Source organism: Suricata suricatta, chromosome 4 (assembly GCF_006229205.1).
Source record: "Suricata suricatta isolate VVHF042 chromosome 4, meerkat_22Aug2017_6uvM2_HiC, whole genome shotgun sequence".
NCBI lineage: Eukaryota > Metazoa > Chordata > Mammalia > Carnivora > Herpestidae > Suricata > Suricata suricatta.
In genome coordinates, this window is record NC_043703.1 from 71,224,523 (window position 1) to 71,247,044 (window position 22,522).

The following is a 22,522-nucleotide window of genomic DNA, read 5'->3' on the forward strand; positions in this document are numbered from 1 at the left end:
GTACCCTACAGCTTCCTGACAAAATTTATTTAATCTCATTTACCAAAGTTAGGCAAACCCTGTTGAGTTCATATTTTGAATTCAACCCGAGTTTCATCAACTACATACTCTTACAAATTTGATGGAGGTCATAACCTGCACATTTGTTTTGTTTCCCATGTCAACAAACAGTGGTCATCCCTTTGGCCTAACTTCAGCCTTAACTCTATCAACAGCCTTATTTCCATGGATTTTCATTAATTAATTTGACAAATATGATTAGAATATTGATAATGTGTAGACTATAGTACCTAAACCTCTAAAACTGTGAATAACTTATCCACATTGTTAAAAACCACTCTTAACGTTTGACCTGTAATTTTAAGAACTATCCCCTTTAGCCTATACAGTAACATAATCTGGTATAAGCTAACTTAATTCAATCACTATCCTATTTGACGAAACAGAACAATGACCTGCCTGTCCCTAAACCTGGCCAAATGATTGGAAATGGGAGGATCTTCCCTAGTCTCTACAATGGTGGCAATCTTTTAAATCGTAACACTTAGATTATTTAAACAAAGGGTTAAAACAACAAGGGAAGAGGACAAATATTTCATAACAAACCTACCTCTTCTGGATCAAAAGAACTATATTTTCTTCCCAAGTGATAGTGAATGTCTATGAGTAAATGGTGTTCTTCATTCATAATGGTAAGTTATGCTTACAATGTTTGTAAACAAGAAACTTACTCCAAGACAAGTGTGTCTGCTTATAAAAAATTCTAGATATTCACAACAATAATAAGATCAATGTTAGTTAATATAATTTTAGCTTTGGGTTTCTTCACAATGAATAAAAACTAATTCCAAATTTAAAACAAAAATTGAAGTTTGACTTCAAGGAAATGTTGTAATTGAATAAATAAGCAACTCTCTTATTTCTCTAACATAAATAACAATTTAGTTGCTCTCTACGAAAAAACTTTAAAAAAGCATACATGTTAAAGTGCAATGTGTAAACAAAAGATATTTGATTACTGATTTAAGGGGCGCCTAGGTGGCTCAGTGGGGTTAGTGTCAGACTTCAGTTCAGGTCATGATCTCATAGTTCGTAGGTTCAAGCCCCATATCTGGCTCTGTGCTGACAGCTCAGAGCCTAGAGCCTACTTCAGATTCTGTCTCTCCTCTCTCAGCTGACCTCCCCCACTCACACTCTGTCTCTCTCTCTCTCTCTCTCAAAAATGAATAAATATTTTAAAATAATAATAAAAAATAAATAAAAAATAAAGAGCCCTGGTACTTAGGCTGTTCATTTTATGGGTATTATGAAAAATTAGATGTATTATAATAATTAAGATATTATTTTTGTCCCATTACCATTACTAAGGTGGGAGAAGTCCCTATTGCCTTTTTATGTGTGTGTGTTTATGATTCTGAATAAGCTTCAGTAACCCCTGTAACAATTAATTCAATGGATAGTTATCTGATCACTTCAGTTATCCAGAACATAGTCATGAACTAGAAAAGCAAAACTATACTCAAAGGATAATTTAAAGCCCATATACCTTATTCACAGGCCAACAACTGAAGTCCTTAACTCAGTGTGTTTCTTTTCAAGTTTATTTGAGAGAGAGAGAGTGCACATGTGCGTGAGAGGGAGGGAGAGAGAGAGAGAGAAAACAGTGCAGAGCTCGACACAGGGCTCAATCTCAAAAACTGTGAGATCATGACCCCCAGCTTAAATCAAGAGTCCTATGCTTAACCCACTGAGTCCCCCAGGTTCCCCTCAAAGTCCTTTTCTTATTTGAAAAAAAAGTAGTAGCATCAAAAAAATGTGTGTATACTCTCAGCCTTCAGCAGATTAGAAGAAAGGGTTTATAAGAAAAAAGGGGAGCCTGGGTGGCTGAGTCGATGTCTCTTAATTTTGGCTCAGGTCATGCATGATCCCAGGGTCAGGAGATGGAGCCCGGGGGCTTGCTGAGCTGAGTGTGGAGCCTGCTTGGGGTTCTCTCTCCCTCTCCCTCTCCCGCTCCCGCTCCCCCCATGCCCCTCTCCCACTCACACACACTAAGGGAAAGAAGGCAGCATGGAGCACTAAGAGCAGTGGTTCTCGAAATGGCTTCCCAGGAAAAGCGATCATATCAGCATCACCTGGAAACCAATTAGACAAGTGAATTCTCCAGCTCCCTCAGACCTACAAAATCAGAAACTCTGGGAATGGGACTCAGCAAGGCTAAGTTTTTTTTCTTTAAACTTTTTTTTAACGTTTATTTTTGACAGAGGGAGACACAGAATTTAAAGACAGGCTCCAGGCTCTGAGCTGCCAGCCCGACCCCACGAACTGTGAGATCATGACCTGAGCTGAAGTCGGACACTTAACCGACCCAGGCGCCCCACCAAGGCTAGGTTTTAATAGGCACTCTGGAGGATCATGATTGACTCTCAAATTTGAGAAACACTATCCTAATGGTAGAAACACTAATGACAGCACCATACTGTCATCAATAAAAAGCCAGTAAAAACTCACTCAATGGTTCAAATAAATTTGCCTGAGTATTATGTCAATTCAGGGCACTGAACTCAGGCACTTTAACAGATTCATAGAGCAATAGAAAGGCCTTGACTTCAAGGAGTTATAATCTAACATGGGGGAGGGGGGGTGAGAGCACAATGGAAAGGGCAAAGAATTGAAGTCATTATGTACTTGAAACAAACTGCTCTACAAACTGATACCTAAAGGATTGTCCATTGTATTCTATCTAGTTCAGTGCAATCACTGAGGCACACAGAGCTGACCACCAGTCACCAAAAAAAGAATTCTATTTTATCTGAAGCAACAAAGTACTACAAGTTTTGGAAGTCTTTCCATGAAAAATGGCTGAAAATCTCAAGTTCTTAAAATTATGCTAGAAAGCTTCATTTCCTATCAATAAATCAATTATTGCAGATTCTTTGCCAATTTCTTTATAGATCTCAAAGATGCAAATGAGACGATGCCCGCAAATGTATACACAGGAGATAACCAGGATCGACTGTTAAATTTTGTATTCAAAGACTGGCTGGTAATTGTAAGCCAGCTGCTTAAAAACAGCAGCTCATATTTTGGTGGACAGCCATATTTTGGTGTCTCCTGAGGGACAGGGGACAATTTCCAGGCTTGTCCATACCAACTTCCTACTGATGCTCCTCCTCTCCCAGCTCACTAGAGTGATGCCTAGAAACCACTTAATCTGGGTGCCTAACTGAGGACGTGGGAAAGAGCATCTCAGACAGCCTGAGTATCTGCCCTGAACTATTAGAAAAGCAAGAAATAAATATTTGTCATACGAAGCCCATACAGTTTGGGTCTGTTTGTTTCAGCAGGTCAGCCTACCACCACACCACAACAGTGGGCAGTAAGATTCCAATCCATAGCAACTACAGCCGAGAGGGCAGCTTGGGGGACAATAATTGTACTACTCATCTGTACTGTTTTAAGGTACAAAACCTTAGCTACTCGTTACTACTTTTAGGAATACCAATCTAAAATCTGGAAACCACATCTAAAATACAGGAAGATATTTATGAAATCATAAGAAAGTAAGTCATTTCGGACATATCAATGTGTAAGAGATTCATGACTAAAACACCCGAAGGAACTAATGAACATTATCAGCATAAGCATGCTGTCCACATTTGAGTATCTGCTAGTGTTAATGTGTGCACAGGGGGTTTTCAAACAGATACATCTCTTAATTTCTCTCCTTTTCTAAGAAGACCCTTCCCACATGCTCTATTCAAATTGCACATCTGAAAGGCAAAGAAGATAAGAAAGCAGGTGACTTTCATATATGAATTTGACTCGTCAAGCTGAGAAGAATCAGAAGAAATTCAAGGTAAAGAAGAGGCTGCCACCACTCAAATCGTTCCTATAGAATTAGAGAACTACTCCTAACTAGACATGGACCACAGAGCACAGTCATTTCATTCACACAAACACTCCTTCCCTCACTGAGGACCTACACGCACCACTGAACCAAAAGGTTAGAGAAGAAATGATCCTGAGCTCTCAAACTATTTGAATTAAATGGACAAGGGTGGGGTGGGGTGTGGGCGTGTGAAAGGCCGACTTCCAACTTTCTATACTCAGCTGGGAATTAGGAGTGTGCTCAAGCACTTAACTGGTATATGCTCTCTCTGCCTCAGTCCATCCAGAACCATGACCAAAACTCTGATTCACCCCAGAGACAAATCTTACACTACTGAAACAAAACTCCCCTCATCTCTGCCTACAATACAAATGCAGGCTTGGTGGGATTTTCCACCAAGGAAGGAAAGTCCAATGCCTTTTAGTCCAATGCCTTTTAAAAGTCCCTTTTAGGTCTAGTACAAAAATCAAACTCTTTTGCTACCTCTCTCTCATCACAGTGTTCACTTTGGCCTCCTTTTAGTGTACCTATTTCCTATAGATCCACGTGTCACAAAACAATGCAATTTCACAGTAGAAAGACTTTCAAAATCATCAAATATTATCTTCTTATAGAAATGAAGATGCTAAAGCACTGGGATCAAAGGATGCGTGCCTAACACCGCAACCAGCACCGTGTTCTCAAGGCAAGCAAGTCATGATCAGGGAAAAGCAGCTGCGGGGCAGCAGGAGATGTCGCTGCAGTTGCAGACTACTGAACCTCCAGTGGAAGGGACCCCCGGCCCACTCCATCCAGTCCCTAGCCCACAGGTAAAGGGCAAGTCTGACAATGTGTGAGACTTCAATAGGAAGTCCGCAACAGGAACTCTCAAACCTGACGGGAGGTATTAACCAGGAATGCCCCAAACAGGAGGAAGGTATCTACCAGTAGCTATTAGCCTTACCTGACAGGTCTCCAAGCCAGCTGCAGCAGCCACATCCCTCTCTGCGCCATTAACGTCTCGCCTCAGTTTCCTTGAAATTCCCAACTGAGAAGGGAATACAGGCCCACGGGCACTCCCAACCCAGTTATGGTTCTACAGTTCTGTTAGTAATCGTCCCCGGGACAGCCCCGGCTGTACCCACATACATGCATTCAAAAACCAATTTCCATCTAGGACGAGCTCAACATTATAGGACAATGAAAAGGTCCTCTTTGCAAAAACCTCAGAGACCCCTGATCTTAACTATAAAGTTTTATTTCAGTTTTTAATATAGAAAGTAATCCCAATTAGAAAATCTGGAAAGGTTTGAGTGATTCTGCTGAATATACCTGAAAAACAAAGTAGTTACAAAAAATGGAAAACATGCAATTTAAAAATTATAATACTTATAATTATTTTCACTGGTTTTAGCACCTTGAAACACAAAGTGAGTCTAGTTCTGACATAGTCAAACTTTCAACAAGCACACTGCTGTTCCTATAGGACCATTCAGATCTATATTCTCTGTAACTATTTGTAGTTTTAAGACGTTTCCAAAGATGTTTATGAAATCATTAAAATTCACTGTATTTAAGAGATACCAATGAAAACATTTTTTTCTCAAGACAAAAATAAGGCTTAAATGAGTAAGCACTTATTAGGCATCATTTAAATGCCTAAATTTGTGCTAGATTAGAATTGACATGGCCCTTCTTAAGGAATTTGTAATATGCTTAGGAAATCAAGACTGATATTTCTGAAAATTAGAAGAATAATTTAATGCTAAACTACCTATATTATTATTAACTATAAAAATAACCCAGAGAAATCAGTTCAGACTGAAATATCAAAATAAAATCATGGTAGAATTAACTTGACTGACCCAAAGAATCCATTTAATAGTAGACTTCTGGAAAATAATTATAGGAAAACCTACTCAAAGTAACATTCTATAAAACATGGTGATGTTTAAGAATTATATAAATATTTATAACTTTATTTTCAGTAATTATACCATTGAATACAACATAAAACAGTCTAAAATGATAGATTATGATGTTTTTATGCCTCCAGTGATTTCAACGGAGAGCCTAAGATACACACCAAAATTTTAAATATGAACCTAGGTATTCACTACTGACAAGACCACAGCTTCAACCTATTAGCAGAGTTTCCTATTTTCTCAAAGGTACACACACTTCTTAGCTGGATATCAGAGTAGTAATACAGCTAACTGAGAAGACATACTATGGATTTCATTTCATCCACAGTAGTGTTCCAGCCATAATGACTTACAAGAGTTCATAATTTCTGACCTATACAATTTGTTACTTTTAATAATATATCCCAGTTTGCCCTCTCTCTTGTTTTTCAGTCATACAAATTGATCAGTTATATGGACACACACATACAACTAGTCCAAAAAAGGAAATACCTAAAAAGGTTATCATGCGGGAAAGATTTTGATTTACTCCATTAAACACAGAGAAAGTAGGACTAGTGGATAAAAGACAAGCCGGAGTTTAGTTCAGCATACAATATAATTCTCTTTTTTATTCAAGCTTTTCAAATGTACACTGAGCTACCTTGCTTAGCCAATGAATTCCTTTCTACTTTAAGTGACAAAGCAGATGCTAGATGATAATCTGTCAAGAATGTCACCTCTAAACAAGCACCAGAGTCAAATCACATCAACCCCAAAAGGTCACACCTAGATCAAGGACCAGGATTGGATTGTTCCAAAACCGACTATTATGAATGAAATGAATTAAGCCTCCCTTTCTTCATACATGACAAGGAATGCCAGAGCTAATGAATCACAGAACTTTATAACTTTTTAGCATAGAACTTTAAGAAAAAAATCTTACTCAAATCTTTCAACATTACAAAAATAAATATTTTTAGGTAGCACCTTTTGATACAATTATATATAATGTTTAATATTTTAATATTCTGGAACAAGAATGATGAAAATTAATAATTTCCCCCTTTCCTTTCCTATCACCTTTCTCCTCCCCATACTTTGATCAAGCCAAAAAATAAACAATATTTAGCTAGCTTTATCCATCAATTTGGCACCCTCAAGAATATATAAGAAGAAATGATTATTTCAGAAAACTAGATCTAAAAACTTTTAGATTTTTAAAAATATTACAATAAAATTTATAACAAATACAATTATTTAAAAATGGTACTTTTAGTATAATAATTAAATGCTTCTCCCCAAATCAATCACCTGACATTTGCTATAATAATTTATAATATATCTAACAGTCCAAAATTCTGCACTGTCCTCATCTTAAAGAAATGAATTATTTGAAAATACTGAAAGTCACGCATGGCTCTCTTCCTCACTGATAAACCGATGATGGCATTTTCAAATCCAAGACTCCCTCTGTCCCTCCCAAGTGTCCACACACAACCAAGCAGATCAAGAGATGCTCAAATCCGGACTCCCAATTGTGCATTAGCCCACCAGACGTACCAGTAAACCACCCAGAAATGTGTGCTCCTGTTGCTACCTCTCCTAAAATCACTTTCAAATGGACTGGAGTTAACATTGAGGCAATTAAAGTAGAGCAAGATTTAGTTACTAAGTCTACTATCCAGTCAATATACTCAGGAAAAATTGTGATTTAAAAAACGAGTAAGATCTCATAATAAAATTATTTTTCAGGGAACAAAAAAATTAAACCATAAACTATCATTTCATACACTTAGTACAGTCATATTTTCACTTCTAAAGGGCTATTCAAAAACTTAACCTAAAGCAAGAGCTACTAGAAAAGAAATAGATCTTTAACTGTTACTTTTGAAATATTCCTACTAAAATACATTCTGGAAATGAATTTTGCTAAGTGTGTGTTGAGCCAGTGGATCTTAACTTTCAGAAGGTTGTGCATCTGCAAGAAGATAATACATGCTGTGACCAGAGGAAACCACATGTTTACAAATAAGAAATACGCATATACCTGTAAAGGATCTCAAAGACCGTGAAGTCCAAGTTGAGCACCATAGCCCAATGCCCCTGTCACGACTATTCGTAGGAGACACTTGGAGTGCGCCTGGCTACTGTCCTCAGTGAAAGTGCGCACCACAGCCAAGCCTGCAGGTCCTGAGCTCTCAAAGCAGGAGGAAACGGCTGTGTGTGCAGTTCGATGGGAGCCTAACTGGTGCTGCAGGTTTTAACAATTTAAATACCCTTTATACCTAATTAGTTCTGAATAAATTCAAATAACTTTGTATAAAGTTTTACTCCTTACATTAAAGCTTTTTTAAAATGCAAGTCAGGTTTTAAAAGTGATGAAAACACATTTTCAGAAAGAAACATTTTCACCCCGTATCTACTCTGTTCCAGGCCTGTTTTTATTCCTTCTAATTTGAAGAAATTCAAATCTAATTACCTACTTAATTTTGCTCAAACAGTCTTATATTTTTGGCCAAAAGATATACTTAAACATGTATTTTTTCACAGGTAATGAAAATGGCATTGCTGCAGTTTACATATGAGTGCCAAAATTTTTAAGGTGTCATGTTTTTTTAGGGGAAAAACCAGTAATTTGACATATTTTCAAGGGCAATAATTTCTAAAATAGAAATAAAAGAGAAAATGAAACTTTATGAACTGAAAATTATTAATAGGTTACATCTATAATAGACAAGAAGCATTAAAGATAAATTAAATCATCACTAAGGTAAGTATATAAACTCTACCTCTTTTCTGATTCTATAACTTTAAAGTGGAAACACCAAAAACCTTTCCCAGGCCTTGAAAAAAAATAACATTTTGTGGGGAAGAAGTGATGGAAGACATTGAAGGGACACTTAGTTTTTTTCACTTTGTTCATCTCCAGAATGTGTTAAGCCATTAACTAAAAGGAGAAAACATGAAGAAATAATAAATACAAAACCATTCATGATTCCAGTATTTGTAAAAATACTTCAGCTTATTAGTTGACTTTCATTTCAATGAAGAATAATTTTTAAATAATAGGTATTCAGGAGCACGCTTAATATGATATGCTGGCCCATTTCCAATGGTTACAGATAGTAATTACCTTCATTAATAGGAAGTAAAATGACCTTTTTAATGTTAGAGCTATATAGAACAGTACATAGTTTCCCAGTTAACTTAACATTTTAAATTAATTAATTTCATTCTAAATTTAGGCTGTGATCCCCAAATGAGACCAATGAAACACCCTCCTACACAAAAGTTAATACCCACTGAAGAGCTTAAAGAAGTACCATAACATTAATAAAATTTTTAACTGAAAGTTTTTAAGATCTAAAACTTCCTCTGAGAGTTTAACTCTTCCAATATTTAAAAAGCCTATTATTTTAAATAGCAAGCTTGAACTAGTCTAATCAAAAGTGTAAACAAAATATGTATTTTGAAACAAGAGAAGATGTGTTGTTAGGCCAAAATAATTGGTACTTCATTAAAAGAGTCTGAGTTTTCTGATTAGCATACGGATACCATTCTTGGGAATGCTTTATAAACACTGCTTGGAAGTCTAGACCATCTTTAAGAAACTTTAGATGTACAGCTGACATGTAGATTATGCCCATGTAAGCAATGTGCACACACCTCAATGGGAGAAAAATCACAGTAGCGTATTACTTACAAGTAAAACTTTTAGGCTACCAGGGATATTCAATTCTGACACTGCTCTCTATGGAAAAAGGGAAAATGTTTACAAATTCAACTGAACCTGGAAAGAGCCAAAGTAGAAGAAAAGGTAAGGGGACAGGTGAAGGGGAGGGGGTTGGAAAGGGAGTTGGGGGGGGGGCGGGGGCAGGACAGGAAGAGTGCAAGAGAGAAAAAGGTGGTGGAAGGAGGCACTGATAAAATCCTCCACAACACAAGGTTATTCCGCCTCTAGGTACACTTGATACTTTATATGCTAAACCAGGTGCTCTGTTCCATAAAGTTATCAGTACCTTTTCTCATTCTTCATCTCAAAAAGATCCTTGATCTCAATAACAGTATCGAAACCAATGATTTATCTTACTAACGGGACTAAGTCCTGGAGGCAGTACTAGTTCCCGGCTGATCTAGGTGGTCGTTTTAGCTTCCATTAGTATATACATAATTCATTTTGTTTCTGTGTTTTGAAACACTCAAGACTAAGTGACTATTAACCAGTACAGGTTCTAGAAACAATCTGTGTGAGCAGTTCAAACAGTTTATAGACACAGCATCACCTACTTAGCACTTAATATAAATTTAACATAATTCTCCATACCTCAGTTTCCTAATTAAGGTACAGAGCAGTAGGGCGGGATGATGTTATTTATCTAAGAAGTTTTTCATATTGTTATATTAAAGTAAATGTTTATGCTACGGAGTACAATGCAAAATTTGCATTAATTTTTAAGATAAAAGAGGGGACTTCAAAGAAAATAGGGCTCACAAAGGGTCACTGTGAACTATACCACAGGATCCCTGGTATATAAGTGCATTTGTTCAAATTCTTCTGCCATTACGGGTAAATGTGGGGGAAAAAAAGTATTGTTTTCTCTAGCTCAATGATGCCTAATACATTTCTTTCCTACTACTGTTTAAGATACTTTACCCAATTTTAAATTACTACAAATAGATATATAATCAAACACCTGAAAGGCAATACATCTAAACTTGTATTTAGAATGATACAGAATTATTTTTTAGATATGTACTATAAAAGTTAAGACTTTGAAGCATATATACATATCAATGTTCTATTTCGGATGCATTTACAGAAGCTTCTGAATGAGACAGTATTATTACTGATTTTTTAAAAATAGGGAAATACTATGGTCCAAGTAGATACTTTTTATAATAAACCATTTTCTCCTTTAAATTTCTATGCTTTTAAACATGCTTATATACAACTTTTGTTCATATTTAAATTTTGCTTTATAATTCTCAACTACAAATTTGATCTATGGTGCCAAAAGTGAGAACGTAAAACTCGTAATGTGTCCGAATGTGAATCATTCAAGTACACAACTGCAGTTCGGATAACCTAATAGCAGCTGGTGCTTACAGACGCTCTCTGGAACTCACTGGAAATAGTTACTCAGCTTACCTGGTGCTAATCCAGCAGCAGCAGGACTTCCCACGGATGGGTGAGAGAAAACTTGAGAGAAGGCAGACATATTTGACTGGGACACGTTACTCAGCCTGGAGGTTGATCCTCCTTTAGGAATAAACTCGCTTGCAGTAGGATTTGGTGTCTATTTAAAAATCAAATATAGTAAGTTAACAAACTTTAAGCCCAAAAAAGACATTGAATCTACCAGGCATTATTCCACAGTGCTTTATTTACTGAGTAAAAGATTTTATTGAAAAGATTTATAGCATTTTTTATTTCCATATTTTGGGGTGGTATAATTAAATTTCTTGAAGGAAATATTCTAATCAAATTTGAGAATTTTAATCACTTCGTTTGCAGAATTTAAACCCAGAAAATATAAAATTCGCCTTGTCAAATACCCGCTATTACCAAACTATCCTAACATACTTTAGAGAAGTGGAAGGTTGAAACTATCTCAAAACTGAGCAACAAGTTTCAAGTTTAATGTCTTTAAACCACTTCTACCAGGATAAAGGTCAAAAACACCTTTATTCCAAAATTATTCACTTCCCTTTTTATAAGCACTTAAGGCATTTCCCCAATAATGTGGTCCATGAATTTATGTAACAGAGTAAAGACAAGAAAAACATTTAAGAACAAGAAAGACCTGGGAGGAATCCAGATATAAGAAAAATGTACCAGAGGCTCCAATGTTTTCAATGCCTACAAGTATCACATGTAACTTGTTATATTTAAAGTATTTTACTATGAGATTACACAGAAAAAAATTTTCTTCACAGTTGTACTATGCTGCAACATTTTATACAGTCAAGCAGCATGGCACTTTTGGCATTAAGAACTGAAACATTAAGAGACTGTGTATCAAATTTATAAATGGCCTATATCTTGTCCACAAAGAACAAATGCATATCCGCAATATTTTTCTGAAATGGTGATTAAAGTTCTAAATGCCTAAGCATAATAATAGATTCATTAATGATCTCAGCTTTCAAAAAGGGTCAGCCAAGGAAATATTTTACTATAGTTCACACTTCAGCCCACATTTTATGTGTACATATAAACTAAGTTTAAAACACACCAAATCATTAAGAATTTAATTATGCAAAGAATTTAATCACTTAAAAATTTTTTAGAACTGATCATCAGAATGTAAAACTGCATTTCCATAGAAAGCAGGAAATAAGAAGATGGACTAACTCCTGTACATCCCAAGAACAACTTTCCTACTCTTTAGGAACATGTTAAGCTGCCAAATTAGAGTTCAAATTATTAGACTTGGAAGACTGCAGCCAATAAGCTGACCTAAATTTAAACTAAGACAAATGATAGTTTACCAGTTACATGCCAGATGCCAGCTAACATTAAATGGGAAGTGATAAAATGTAGAAAATACGTTAATCTGGGCTTAATTAAAACATACTAGAGAGTAAACCTCTTTTACTACCACATCTAAGACATGAAATTCTGAAGAAAAAAAAAAAAATCAGTCCTGATCCAAAATATATTTTCCAAAGAGAAAAAAAGAATCCTCTTCTGTCACTTTAATATTTATTTTTATTTTTTAAAACTTCCAAACTCTAATGTTTTCAAAAATAGTGGCAAGTTCAAGTATGGTCAATTCCTTAATTTCTGAGGTAGAAAATAAGTCATGCATTTTCCTAATATCCCAGTCATAAGGGAACAAATGGCTACTAACAGGATCACTCCAGAGCTAAATCAGTGTGTTTCAGTTCATCTTAAATCTATTTTAGAAGATGAGAGTCAAGATAAAAGCAATCTGTAGCTTGGTAAAAGAGTCCAGAGTGCCTAAAAGAGATAGACACTTAAGGACTACAAGATAACTCAGAGACAGCAAATTCAGACAAAGAAAATTATATGTGCATACAAAACAAATTTAGTAGTGTATTCCTGAGAAATAGGTATCACTCACTTTCCATGTCAGTTAGACCTTATATTTACTATGAATAATAGACTATCAGATCTCAAAGCTGAGCTTCTCTAAATTAAACCTATTTTAAATTAATTTTAAAGCCAACTTTCAAAGGATCTTATAAAGGAGGAAAGGACAAAGTCATTCCACCATTCCCAAATACTATATAAAATATTACAACAAATGACAGAGCCTCCAAATCTATTATAATAGAAGTTATTTAAATTAATGTTAACCATGAAAATTTGCACACTAAACTGCAACCTTAAGCGATTCAAGAATCACAGACGCAAAAAAATAATAGTAATAATAATAATACCTAACAGTGAATTTTAATTAAGAAGTGAAAAGAAAAATCTAAAATCCTCCCTCCTTCCTCCTGATGTAAAATGGCAAGGTGTTTTCTGTGAGTGGACGCGTTGAGAGTTGGTTTTATTCAACTCTAAGTATTTGAGATTAGAGAAAAAGTACATGGATTTAAATGGCAGAAAAAAAAATTACACAGGATTTAGGTATGACACAAAAAAACCCAAAGAATTTAGGAATACGAGAACAGAGCTATGATTAACAAATAATATAAATTCTTATAGCCAGATCAGAGAACAATCAGAAATATTTCAGGTATTAATTAAAATTAGTATAATAATGAGAATACTTTTTATGATATGATTATAGTTAAATTAATAACTACAATTAAAAGATATATTCTTAAATTGGCTTTAATTTGGGGGGTTAAAGATAAACATGCATTTTATAAAGTGACAAAATAGCATAGGCACCCACTTTTAGCTTAAAAACATAATTTTCTGAAAAGGCAAAACTGGTTAACTAAAACCAGTATCATATTAAAATGAAATATCTGTTCATTAGAAAATAAGTAATTTCTTTTAGCTTTAGGAGGTGAAGGTTGTATCTAGAAAGAGACTCAAGGACTTTGGTTGCATAAGTTTTAGAACCACAACCACGCTAAAGAAAATAAGAGGTTTTATAACCCCTGCCCTATGATTTACTTAGTCTCTATGTAACCATCTAGATATGTTTCCTGTAATCTCAACTTTGTTTCTTCATATACAGATAATTATATTTATATTCATAATTTCTATTTCTAATTTTTATTCATTTTTTAATCCTAATTTTTAGTAAACCTTAACTCTAAATGTACATTTGAAAAAAAATTTTTTATTCAAGTAACAGACATTTACTTCAGGAGAATTTATCAATAAAAATATAGTTTTAGGATCTCATATACTTAAATTTACACTGCAACTTTCATGCCAAAAACAACCAAGTGCTTTTTATAAACTAACATCATCCCCCCGACATTTACCTGTAATCCCTACCTGTACTCTCTAAACAAAAACAGACTAAATTGAGTCCTAACCTTTAGCTTAAAAAGCACTGTTGTAACTGTTATTATGTTTTAAAATATATTAGCACAGAGCTCAACACAGGGCTGGAACTCACAAACCCTAAAATAATGACCAGAACAGAAATCAAGATGCTAAACTAACTGAGCCACCCAGGCAGCCCTGTTATCATATTTTAAATAAAACAGTAATTAACATTTCAATGTAGACATCCCAACCCAACCAAAATGATAAGAGTATTTTCCTAATCTACAAGGTCTTTTTAACAAATGAAGTAATTTCCTGATGAGATATCTAACTCAGGTTTCTTGGGTTTTTTTTCCTTTTAAGTATATGGGCGGGGCGGGGAGAGCACAGGCCCGTGGGCAGGGAGAGGAGTAGGGGAGAGGACACCAAGCAGGCTTGGCACTGATCTTAGGAAACCAACCCAAAGCGGGGCTTGAACCCACAAACCATGAGATTACGACCTGAAGCGCAAACCAAGAGTTGGACAACTGACTGAGCCACCCAGGCATCCCGATTGCTAACTCACGTTTAACACAATTTTATGCTTTTCTCCTATTATATGATTCCATGGAAACTGTTACTCTTAAAGCAAAATTCAGATTTTTAATATTCTGCTGGACTCCACTATAAACAGCACACTTCTTTAAGACCACAATAAATCAGTCCCATAAATTAAGGGGACTAATTTAATAAATAGTGCAAAACAAAATGAGAAGTACAACCATTAAAATAGGTTTTTAAAATTTGGTAAAAAAAAAAAAAAAGATTATATTTAATGAAAATAGAACACAAAGTCTTATTGTAACGTTTCATTGCAAATACATCAAAAAGGTCTGGAAGAAAAAGTTATGATGTATGAGAAACCACTAGTGTTCCTGAATATTGGTCAGATTTTTTTAAATCACATAATAAAGCCATAAAAACCCATAAAATACCTTCCACGATACACTCCTTATAATGAGCTCAACTTGCTTTACTTGGCTTAATGGCTTTTTCTTTTTTAAATCAGTCATCTTTCTACTCTGTGAACAAAACATGACCTACTTTTCCTTAACAGCTTTATTTAAATATAACTGACATACAAATACAGTGCAGTGCACATTTTTTTGTTTGTTTATTCTGAGAGATGAGCACGCACAAGTGGGGCAGGCCAGAGAAAGAGAGAGGAGAGACAGAATCTCAAGCAGGCTATGCACTGTTTGAGCCGGACTCCACCATGAACCCTAAGAGCACCACCTGCACCAAAATCAAGAGTCAGACACTTAACCAACTGACTGAGCCACCCAGGTGCCCCTAAAATGCACATATTTAAAATGGTAACTCTACTCATAGGTAAAAACCAGGAAACAATTACCCAAATCAAGATAATGAATATATCCATGATACCCAAACGTTGCCACAAACTTCTTTTAAATCCCTCCCTCCCATTCCTCAAGGCAAACACAGATCAGTTGTCACTATAAATTACTCTGCATTTTCTAGATTAAACGTGAATGAATCTTACATGCCTATATATACACTGGTTTTTTGCCTAGCTTCTTTCACTTGGCAACAGCATTAAGATTCATCCATGTTACTGCCTCTACCAATATTTCATTCCTTTTTTTTTTTTACTGCTGATTAATATTTAATAATATCAGTACACCACAATGTGTTTATCCTTTAATCTGATGGACAAAGCGTGTTTCCAGTTTGGGACTATTAAAAACAAAGCTACAAAGAGAACACTCATGTACAAGTCTTTTGTGTAGACCTGTTTTATTACTCATGGAAAAATACCCATTAGTGAATGGCTTGGACACACAGTATATGTATATATAACCTTTTTGAAAACTTGGTAAGCTGCTGGGCACCTGGGTGGCTCAGCTGGTTAAGTGACTGACTTCAGCTGAGGTCATGATCTGGCGGTCCATAAGTCGAGCCCCACATCAGGCCCTGTGCTGACAGCTCCAAGCCCGAAGTCTGCTTTGGATTCTGGTGTCTCCCTCTTTTCCCTTCCCTTGCTTGCTCTCTGTCTCTCAAAAATTAACAAATATTTAAAAAACATGTTTTTTAGTTGGTAAGCTGTTTTACAAAGTAGTGGTACTACCTTATTATATCCACCAGCACTTTGTGGAGAGATTAAGTTGTTCTACATACTTGGGAACATGAACTTTGGTCAGATTTTTGTATTTTAGACATTTTAATATGTGGGTAGTACTATCTCAGTGTGGTTTTAATTTGCATTTCCTAATGACTTATTTGCCATTCTGTATCTTCTACTGTAAAATGTCTGTTCAACTTTTTGACCATTTTTAGGGATTTTTTTGTTTTCTATTGTGGAATTTGACAGTTCTGGATAGAAATCCTTTGTCAGACATGTGTTATATGAATATTTTCTCCAGGTCTATGCTTTGTCTTTTCATTCTCTGTGGTTCTTAAATGTTGATGATCAAGTTCAGTTTATAAAATTTTTTCATTTATTTAGTGTTACACCTAAGAAATACCTGCCTAACTGAACAAAGGTTACAAATATTCTGTTTTCTTTTGTTTTATGATTTCATATTTTACATTTAGGTCTAAGATTCACTCTGAGTTCATTTCTATGAAGTGTGAGATATGAGTCTAACATTTTTGCACATACTCAATTATTCCAGCACTGTTTGCTAAAGAGATTATTCTTCCTCCACTGAACAGCCTTCGCTACTTTGTTGAAAATCAACTATTTATCAAAAAGTTAATTTCTGGACTTGACTATGCTACACTGACACCAATCTGTCTTCATGCCAATAGCACACCCCCTTGATTACTATAGCTTTACAGTAATTCTTGAAGTCAGAGAGTGTACGTCTTGCATCTTTTTGGTTTCTTCTTAAGTTTTGATTGGTTCTTTGCATCTTTATATGAATATGAGGATAAACTTAGCAATTACTGTTAAATAGTCTGCTGAATTTTAACTGAGAGTAAACCGAATCTATAGATCAATTTGGTAAGAATCAACATCCTAACAATAATGAATCTTCAGATCCATGAACATAATATATGTCTCTATTTAGCTCTTCTTTAATTCTTTGTGGGAATGTTTCAAAGTTTTCAATGTACAGATCCTCAGACCTTCTGTCACATTAATCCATATTTTATATTTCTGACACTATCATAAATTACATAAATTTGAAAAGTTCACTTATTATTATTTGTTGCTAGTACATATGTCCCAGTTTCCAGTGACTTCCGTAACAAATTACCACACGTTTGATGGCTTAAAACCACAGATATGTATGTTCTTCTACTTTTTGGAGGCCAGAAGTTCAAAAGCAAGTTGTTGGTGCTCCCCTCCAGATGCATGGGAACAGAATCCATTCCATGCTTCTCTCCTAGCTCCTGGTGACTGCCAGCCTTCTTTGGCCTTCCTTGGCCTGTACCACAGCACCTGTTTCTGTCCCGGTCCTCACATCACCTTCTCCTGTGTGTAATCTCCCTCTGCCTCCAACTAAACCAGGACACTTGCCGTTGTTCAGGGCCCACTTAAATAATTCAACATGGTATCACCAAATCCTTAAGCTGAATTATACCTATAAAGACTCTTTTTCTAAATAAAGTAGAATTCACAAGGTCCAGGCAGGGATTAGGACATGAACTTAGTTTTGGGGGAGTCAAATTTGGGCTGAATTTGTTCTTTCTCTAGTTTCTTAGAGTAGAAGCTGAAGTCCTTGACCTAGAACTTTTCTTCTTTTCTACTCTAGGCATTTCATGCTATTAATCTACCTCATTACTGTGTTAGCAGCATCCCACAACTTTTAACATGGCTTCATTTTCATTCAGTTCAAAATGAAAGTTACAAAGTAGTTGTACTATTACAAAGTTGTACTAAACTTTCAGTTCAGCTTCCAACTACTTAGTCTCCAAAAATCTTTGTTACTGATTTCTAATTTAATCCCACTGTGGTGAGAGAACATATTTGTATGACCCGAATCCTTTTAAACTTACTGAGACTTGTTTCATGACCCGAAATTGGTCTTAGTCAATGTTCTACGTGCACTTCATATGTATTTGGTTGTTTGGGGGCTGAGTGCTCCATAACCGTCAAACTGATAGAGTTATTCACATCTCCCATATCTTAACTGATTTTGTGTCTCTTCTAATACTCAGAGTACAGAAATCCCTATCACTGTCTACTTCTCCTTGCAACTGTTAGTCTTTGTCTCAGATTTTAACCCTCTTTCATTAGGTACATAAACATTTTCAAGAGTGGTACATCCATGCTCTTAATGAACTGCCCCTTTATGTAACAGCTCTCTTTGTTCCTGATAATATTCTCTGTTCTGATATGAGTACAGCCACCCCAGCTATATTATACATACCCCATACATCAGCATACTATATATACAGCTGGCTCTTGAACAACATAGGTTTAGACCGTGCAGGTCCACTTGCACATAGATTTTTTTTCTGATATAGTACTTGTACAATGTATTTTCTCTTATGATTTTCTTTCCTCAAGCTTACTTTACGGTAAGAATAAGTATGGAATATATGTACCATGCATATTTTTTGTTATTGGTATGTATGGCTTCCAGTCTACATACACTAGGCTACTAGTCATAATGTTTTGAGGGAGTCAAAAGTTATACACAGATTTTCAAATGTATTGAGGTTATTACCCCAACCCACACGTAGTTCAAGGGCCAACTGTATTACTATATTCTATATGTAGAACGTATACACTAATAATATGTAGTTATATATTATCATTACTATAATTACTATTGTAATAATTATACTAACTATATATTATAGTGTACAATAATATACATGATATATAGTACTACTAATACATACAATTAGTCATTTCTGACTAGTGCATAGTATAATTTTAAACATATGTTTGTCTTTATGTCTAAAGTAGGTTTTTTTGTCAGCTTCATATATTTGGACCTTATTCTTTTTTAAAAATCAAATCTGAAAATCTCTGCTTTCTTTTTGGGATGTTTAGGCTGTTTAACGTGATTATTAAAGCTATCTAGCATCCTGCTACCTTTTCTTTTTTATTTTTTCTATTTGTTTTTTCTTCCCTTTTCTTTTTTCTGTCTTCTTTTGGGATTAACTGATTTTTAAATTCTATTTCTTCTCTCTGCTTATTAGCTATAACTCTCTGCTCTTCTAGTAGTTGCCTTAGGTTTTAGAATACATATATTTAACTTATCACCAACTATCTTAGTCCGCTAGAGTCAAAACAAAATGCCATATGTGACTGGCTTAAACAATAGAAATTTATGTTCTCACAGTTCAAGAAGGTGAGAGCCTAGAATCAATATGCCCTATTAACTTGGCTTTTCAAGTTTTGTTGTACTTTCTATATCATTTCTTTCCCAAACAGATAATTGTCACGCCTATCCTTTTGATAATGTATATATCTTTGAAGCATCAAATCATGACATCTATTCTACATCCTAAATATTTCTCAGATTCAACTATTTCTACCCATGCCACCATCACTGCCCTACTCTACACTACTATCATCTTCTCCTCACATTTACTGCAACATCATCCCAATGACCAACTAGACTCTAGTCTTGCTCAACTCTAATCCATCTTCTACTTTTCAGCCAGGATAAAAGAGACTATAAAAAGAGAAAAGCAGAGGGGGAAAAAAGGAAGAAGAGGAAAAGAGGAAGGGAAAGTGGGAAGAAAGGAAGAGAAGGGATGTTTTGTTTAATGAGTTTACTGATGAAATCCAGTTAGACTGAACAGGTCAAATCTCCAGTGTTCTTGACAGAATTAAGTCAATTTAAAAAATAAGGAAATAAAAAGTTGATATTAATCTTAGCCTTACCTACTTTTTCTAAAAACCTACTCCAATGTGCCATCTTCACTATTATTGTTCCCTATTTGGAGTTAACAAAAGAGCCGCATTGGGACTAATTCAAAAGATTTACATGGGGGCGGGGGGGGGGGGGGGGGGGTTCCCGGCAAAGCAAAGAACAGTGAATTATTTGGGAAGGTAAAAGAAGGGAAACTGAGAATGAGGGAGAAAGGCAGGAACTGTCAAGTATTTTGCCCTGAAAATTTTTATCTAAAAAGGCATAAACAGAGGAGACTCAAGAACATTAAAAAAGCCCTATTCAGAGCTATTTTTACCAGTCTTCAGTGTTCATAAGTAGTACAGGACAAAGAAGAACCAGGTGAGATGGAAAGGAAAAGTCAAATAGCTAACTAGAACCTCCAAGTTCACATTTCTATTAAGATTTTTAAAATTTTAATGGGTTGTTATTTCCCCTTATTTCAAGTACATCCAAATATAGTTAATTTATATTTATTATCAAAATATACTCAATTTCAGAAATTGACCTGGTTAACTTCATCCTGGCAAAGTTTCATCCTGTCAGTTAACAGTTAACATCTAAAATACTACGATTGTGAAATTAGGCTGGTATCTCAATTTTAAATTTTTCTGAGGCAAACTGGGCCCTTTGATAAACACCCTAATAGGGGAAATATGATTTTCTAAATAAATCGGAATCAAATTAATGAAGACTGGGGAAGAAAGCTGATGACTAATGCTTCCAAGAGATGCACTTCAGTGTTGTTTTAAACAGAAGTTCTCCAAAAAACTAAATAAATAAACAGAAGTTCTCCTATTTATAATTTGACTATCTTTAGAGCAAAGTAGCATCAGTATATCAGAACCTACCAAATGAAAATCAAGTAGTAATAAGTTCTGTACTATGACAGAGTTAAACAAAATTCTTCAGAAGCTCAGCAAAAGTAATTATATATAACATCTTGAAGCAACGGGAATGTAAATTTCCAAAGATACTCATTAGTTCATCCTTTACAAAGTTTGTCATAAATAGGTAATACCCTAAACACTATTGTTGAGAACAGTTCGACAATATGTATCAAAATGAAAAATAAGCATACCTTAATACTCCCTAACCTAGGAACTAAAGCTGAGAAAATCACATATGTGCATATAATCTCTGCACACCTAAGTTTGTGCATATTAAGTTTTGGACATAATTTTTAAATTTATGATTGCTTTTTTTAAAAAGGCAGTAACTAAAATAGCTATCAGTAGGCATTCAGTTAAGTGGAATTTGTTACCCCCAGAGCATGTAGCCATAAAAATCATGTGAATTGATTTATTTTTATTTACCATGGAAACATGCCCACAGAGTAAAAATAAAATAAAAATTAGGCTACAATACAGCAATTATACTGAATAGCTGTTTCTGTAAAACAGTGTGCTTATGCCTAAGCAGAAGGGGAAAGAGGGAAAATGCATAGGTGTGCATGTGTACAGGGATATAAAAGGATATAAACATGCTCACTAAAATGTGAAGAGAGCTGTTATCTCTGGATGGTGAGGAAAGTGGAGACATTTTTGCTTCCTTCTTTGTACTTCTCTATAGTATCTGAATTTATTTCCCTAAGTATATACAATTTTTATTAAAAAATTATTTAAAAGTTTAAGATTATTCATCATAAAGCCACTTAGCTCCCTTTGCTCAGCATATCATCATCATCATGGAATGGCATGATGTTACACAAGAATTCACTTAAAATATGTAATATTTGAATTGAGACCAAGAGAATCAATGTATAAAAAAAGCAAAATCTGTGTACGGTGGATAGAAGACATTTTGAAACAAAAGTAGATGAAGTGTTCCTCTTCCTCTTGAAAGTTATTTATATGTCAAAGTCTGCCAAGAGCAGTAATCATTACCTAGCTCATTCTCAATAGTACTCTCATTTATGTGTCAATTATCTCAAGAAAGCTAGAAAAAAAATTAATCTCCATAAAAAGAGAAAAATATCCTTTCAGATCAGTTAATGAGTAGTCCAGGAGAACAAGACCATACAGCATTCCAGAGAGTCAAGAATTATTAAATAGCTGTAACTGTTTTCTAAATCTATGCACATATATATATACATATATATATAATACTAAAACCTACTTGCCACATTATAGAGTAGGAGAAATCTACTTAGAGGCACTTTCGATAACCAAGAACTCTGCCATATTCAATCACAAGATTCAACATATATTAAGATTTTTTGAACATTTTTCCACAATGATATATTTTGTCATGAAACCACACCAAAAAACATTCTAAGAAAATGCAGAAAGCATTAAATTTTAGGACTAACATCAGGCCAAATACTCTTAATCACCAGATACTCACTAATCCAGGTTCATTTATTCAATTATTCCAACAGCTAATACATAGAAGATACTGTTAGGCAATGCGCTAGGCACCTTGGAGAAGAAAAATATATAAAACACAGGCACTGTGGTCTAGAAGT

At 35.0% G+C, this 22,522-nt stretch overlaps 1 protein-coding gene across 4 annotated transcripts in view; it reads right to left on the bottom strand.

The window, feature by feature from the left end:
• Positions 1 to 22,522, bottom strand: part of PAN3 (poly(A) specific ribonuclease subunit PAN3) — a 130,215-nt gene that overhangs the window by 61,006 nt on the left and 46,687 nt on the right. For all 4 annotated transcript variants that reach the window (XM_029936910.1, XM_029936908.1, XM_029936907.1 and 1 more), the window contains one exon: positions 10,925 to 11,072. In XM_029936910.1, the coding sequence (XP_029792770.1) occupies positions 10,925 to 11,072 (148 nt within the window). The remainder of the gene's footprint in view (positions 1 to 10,924; positions 11,073 to 22,522) is intronic.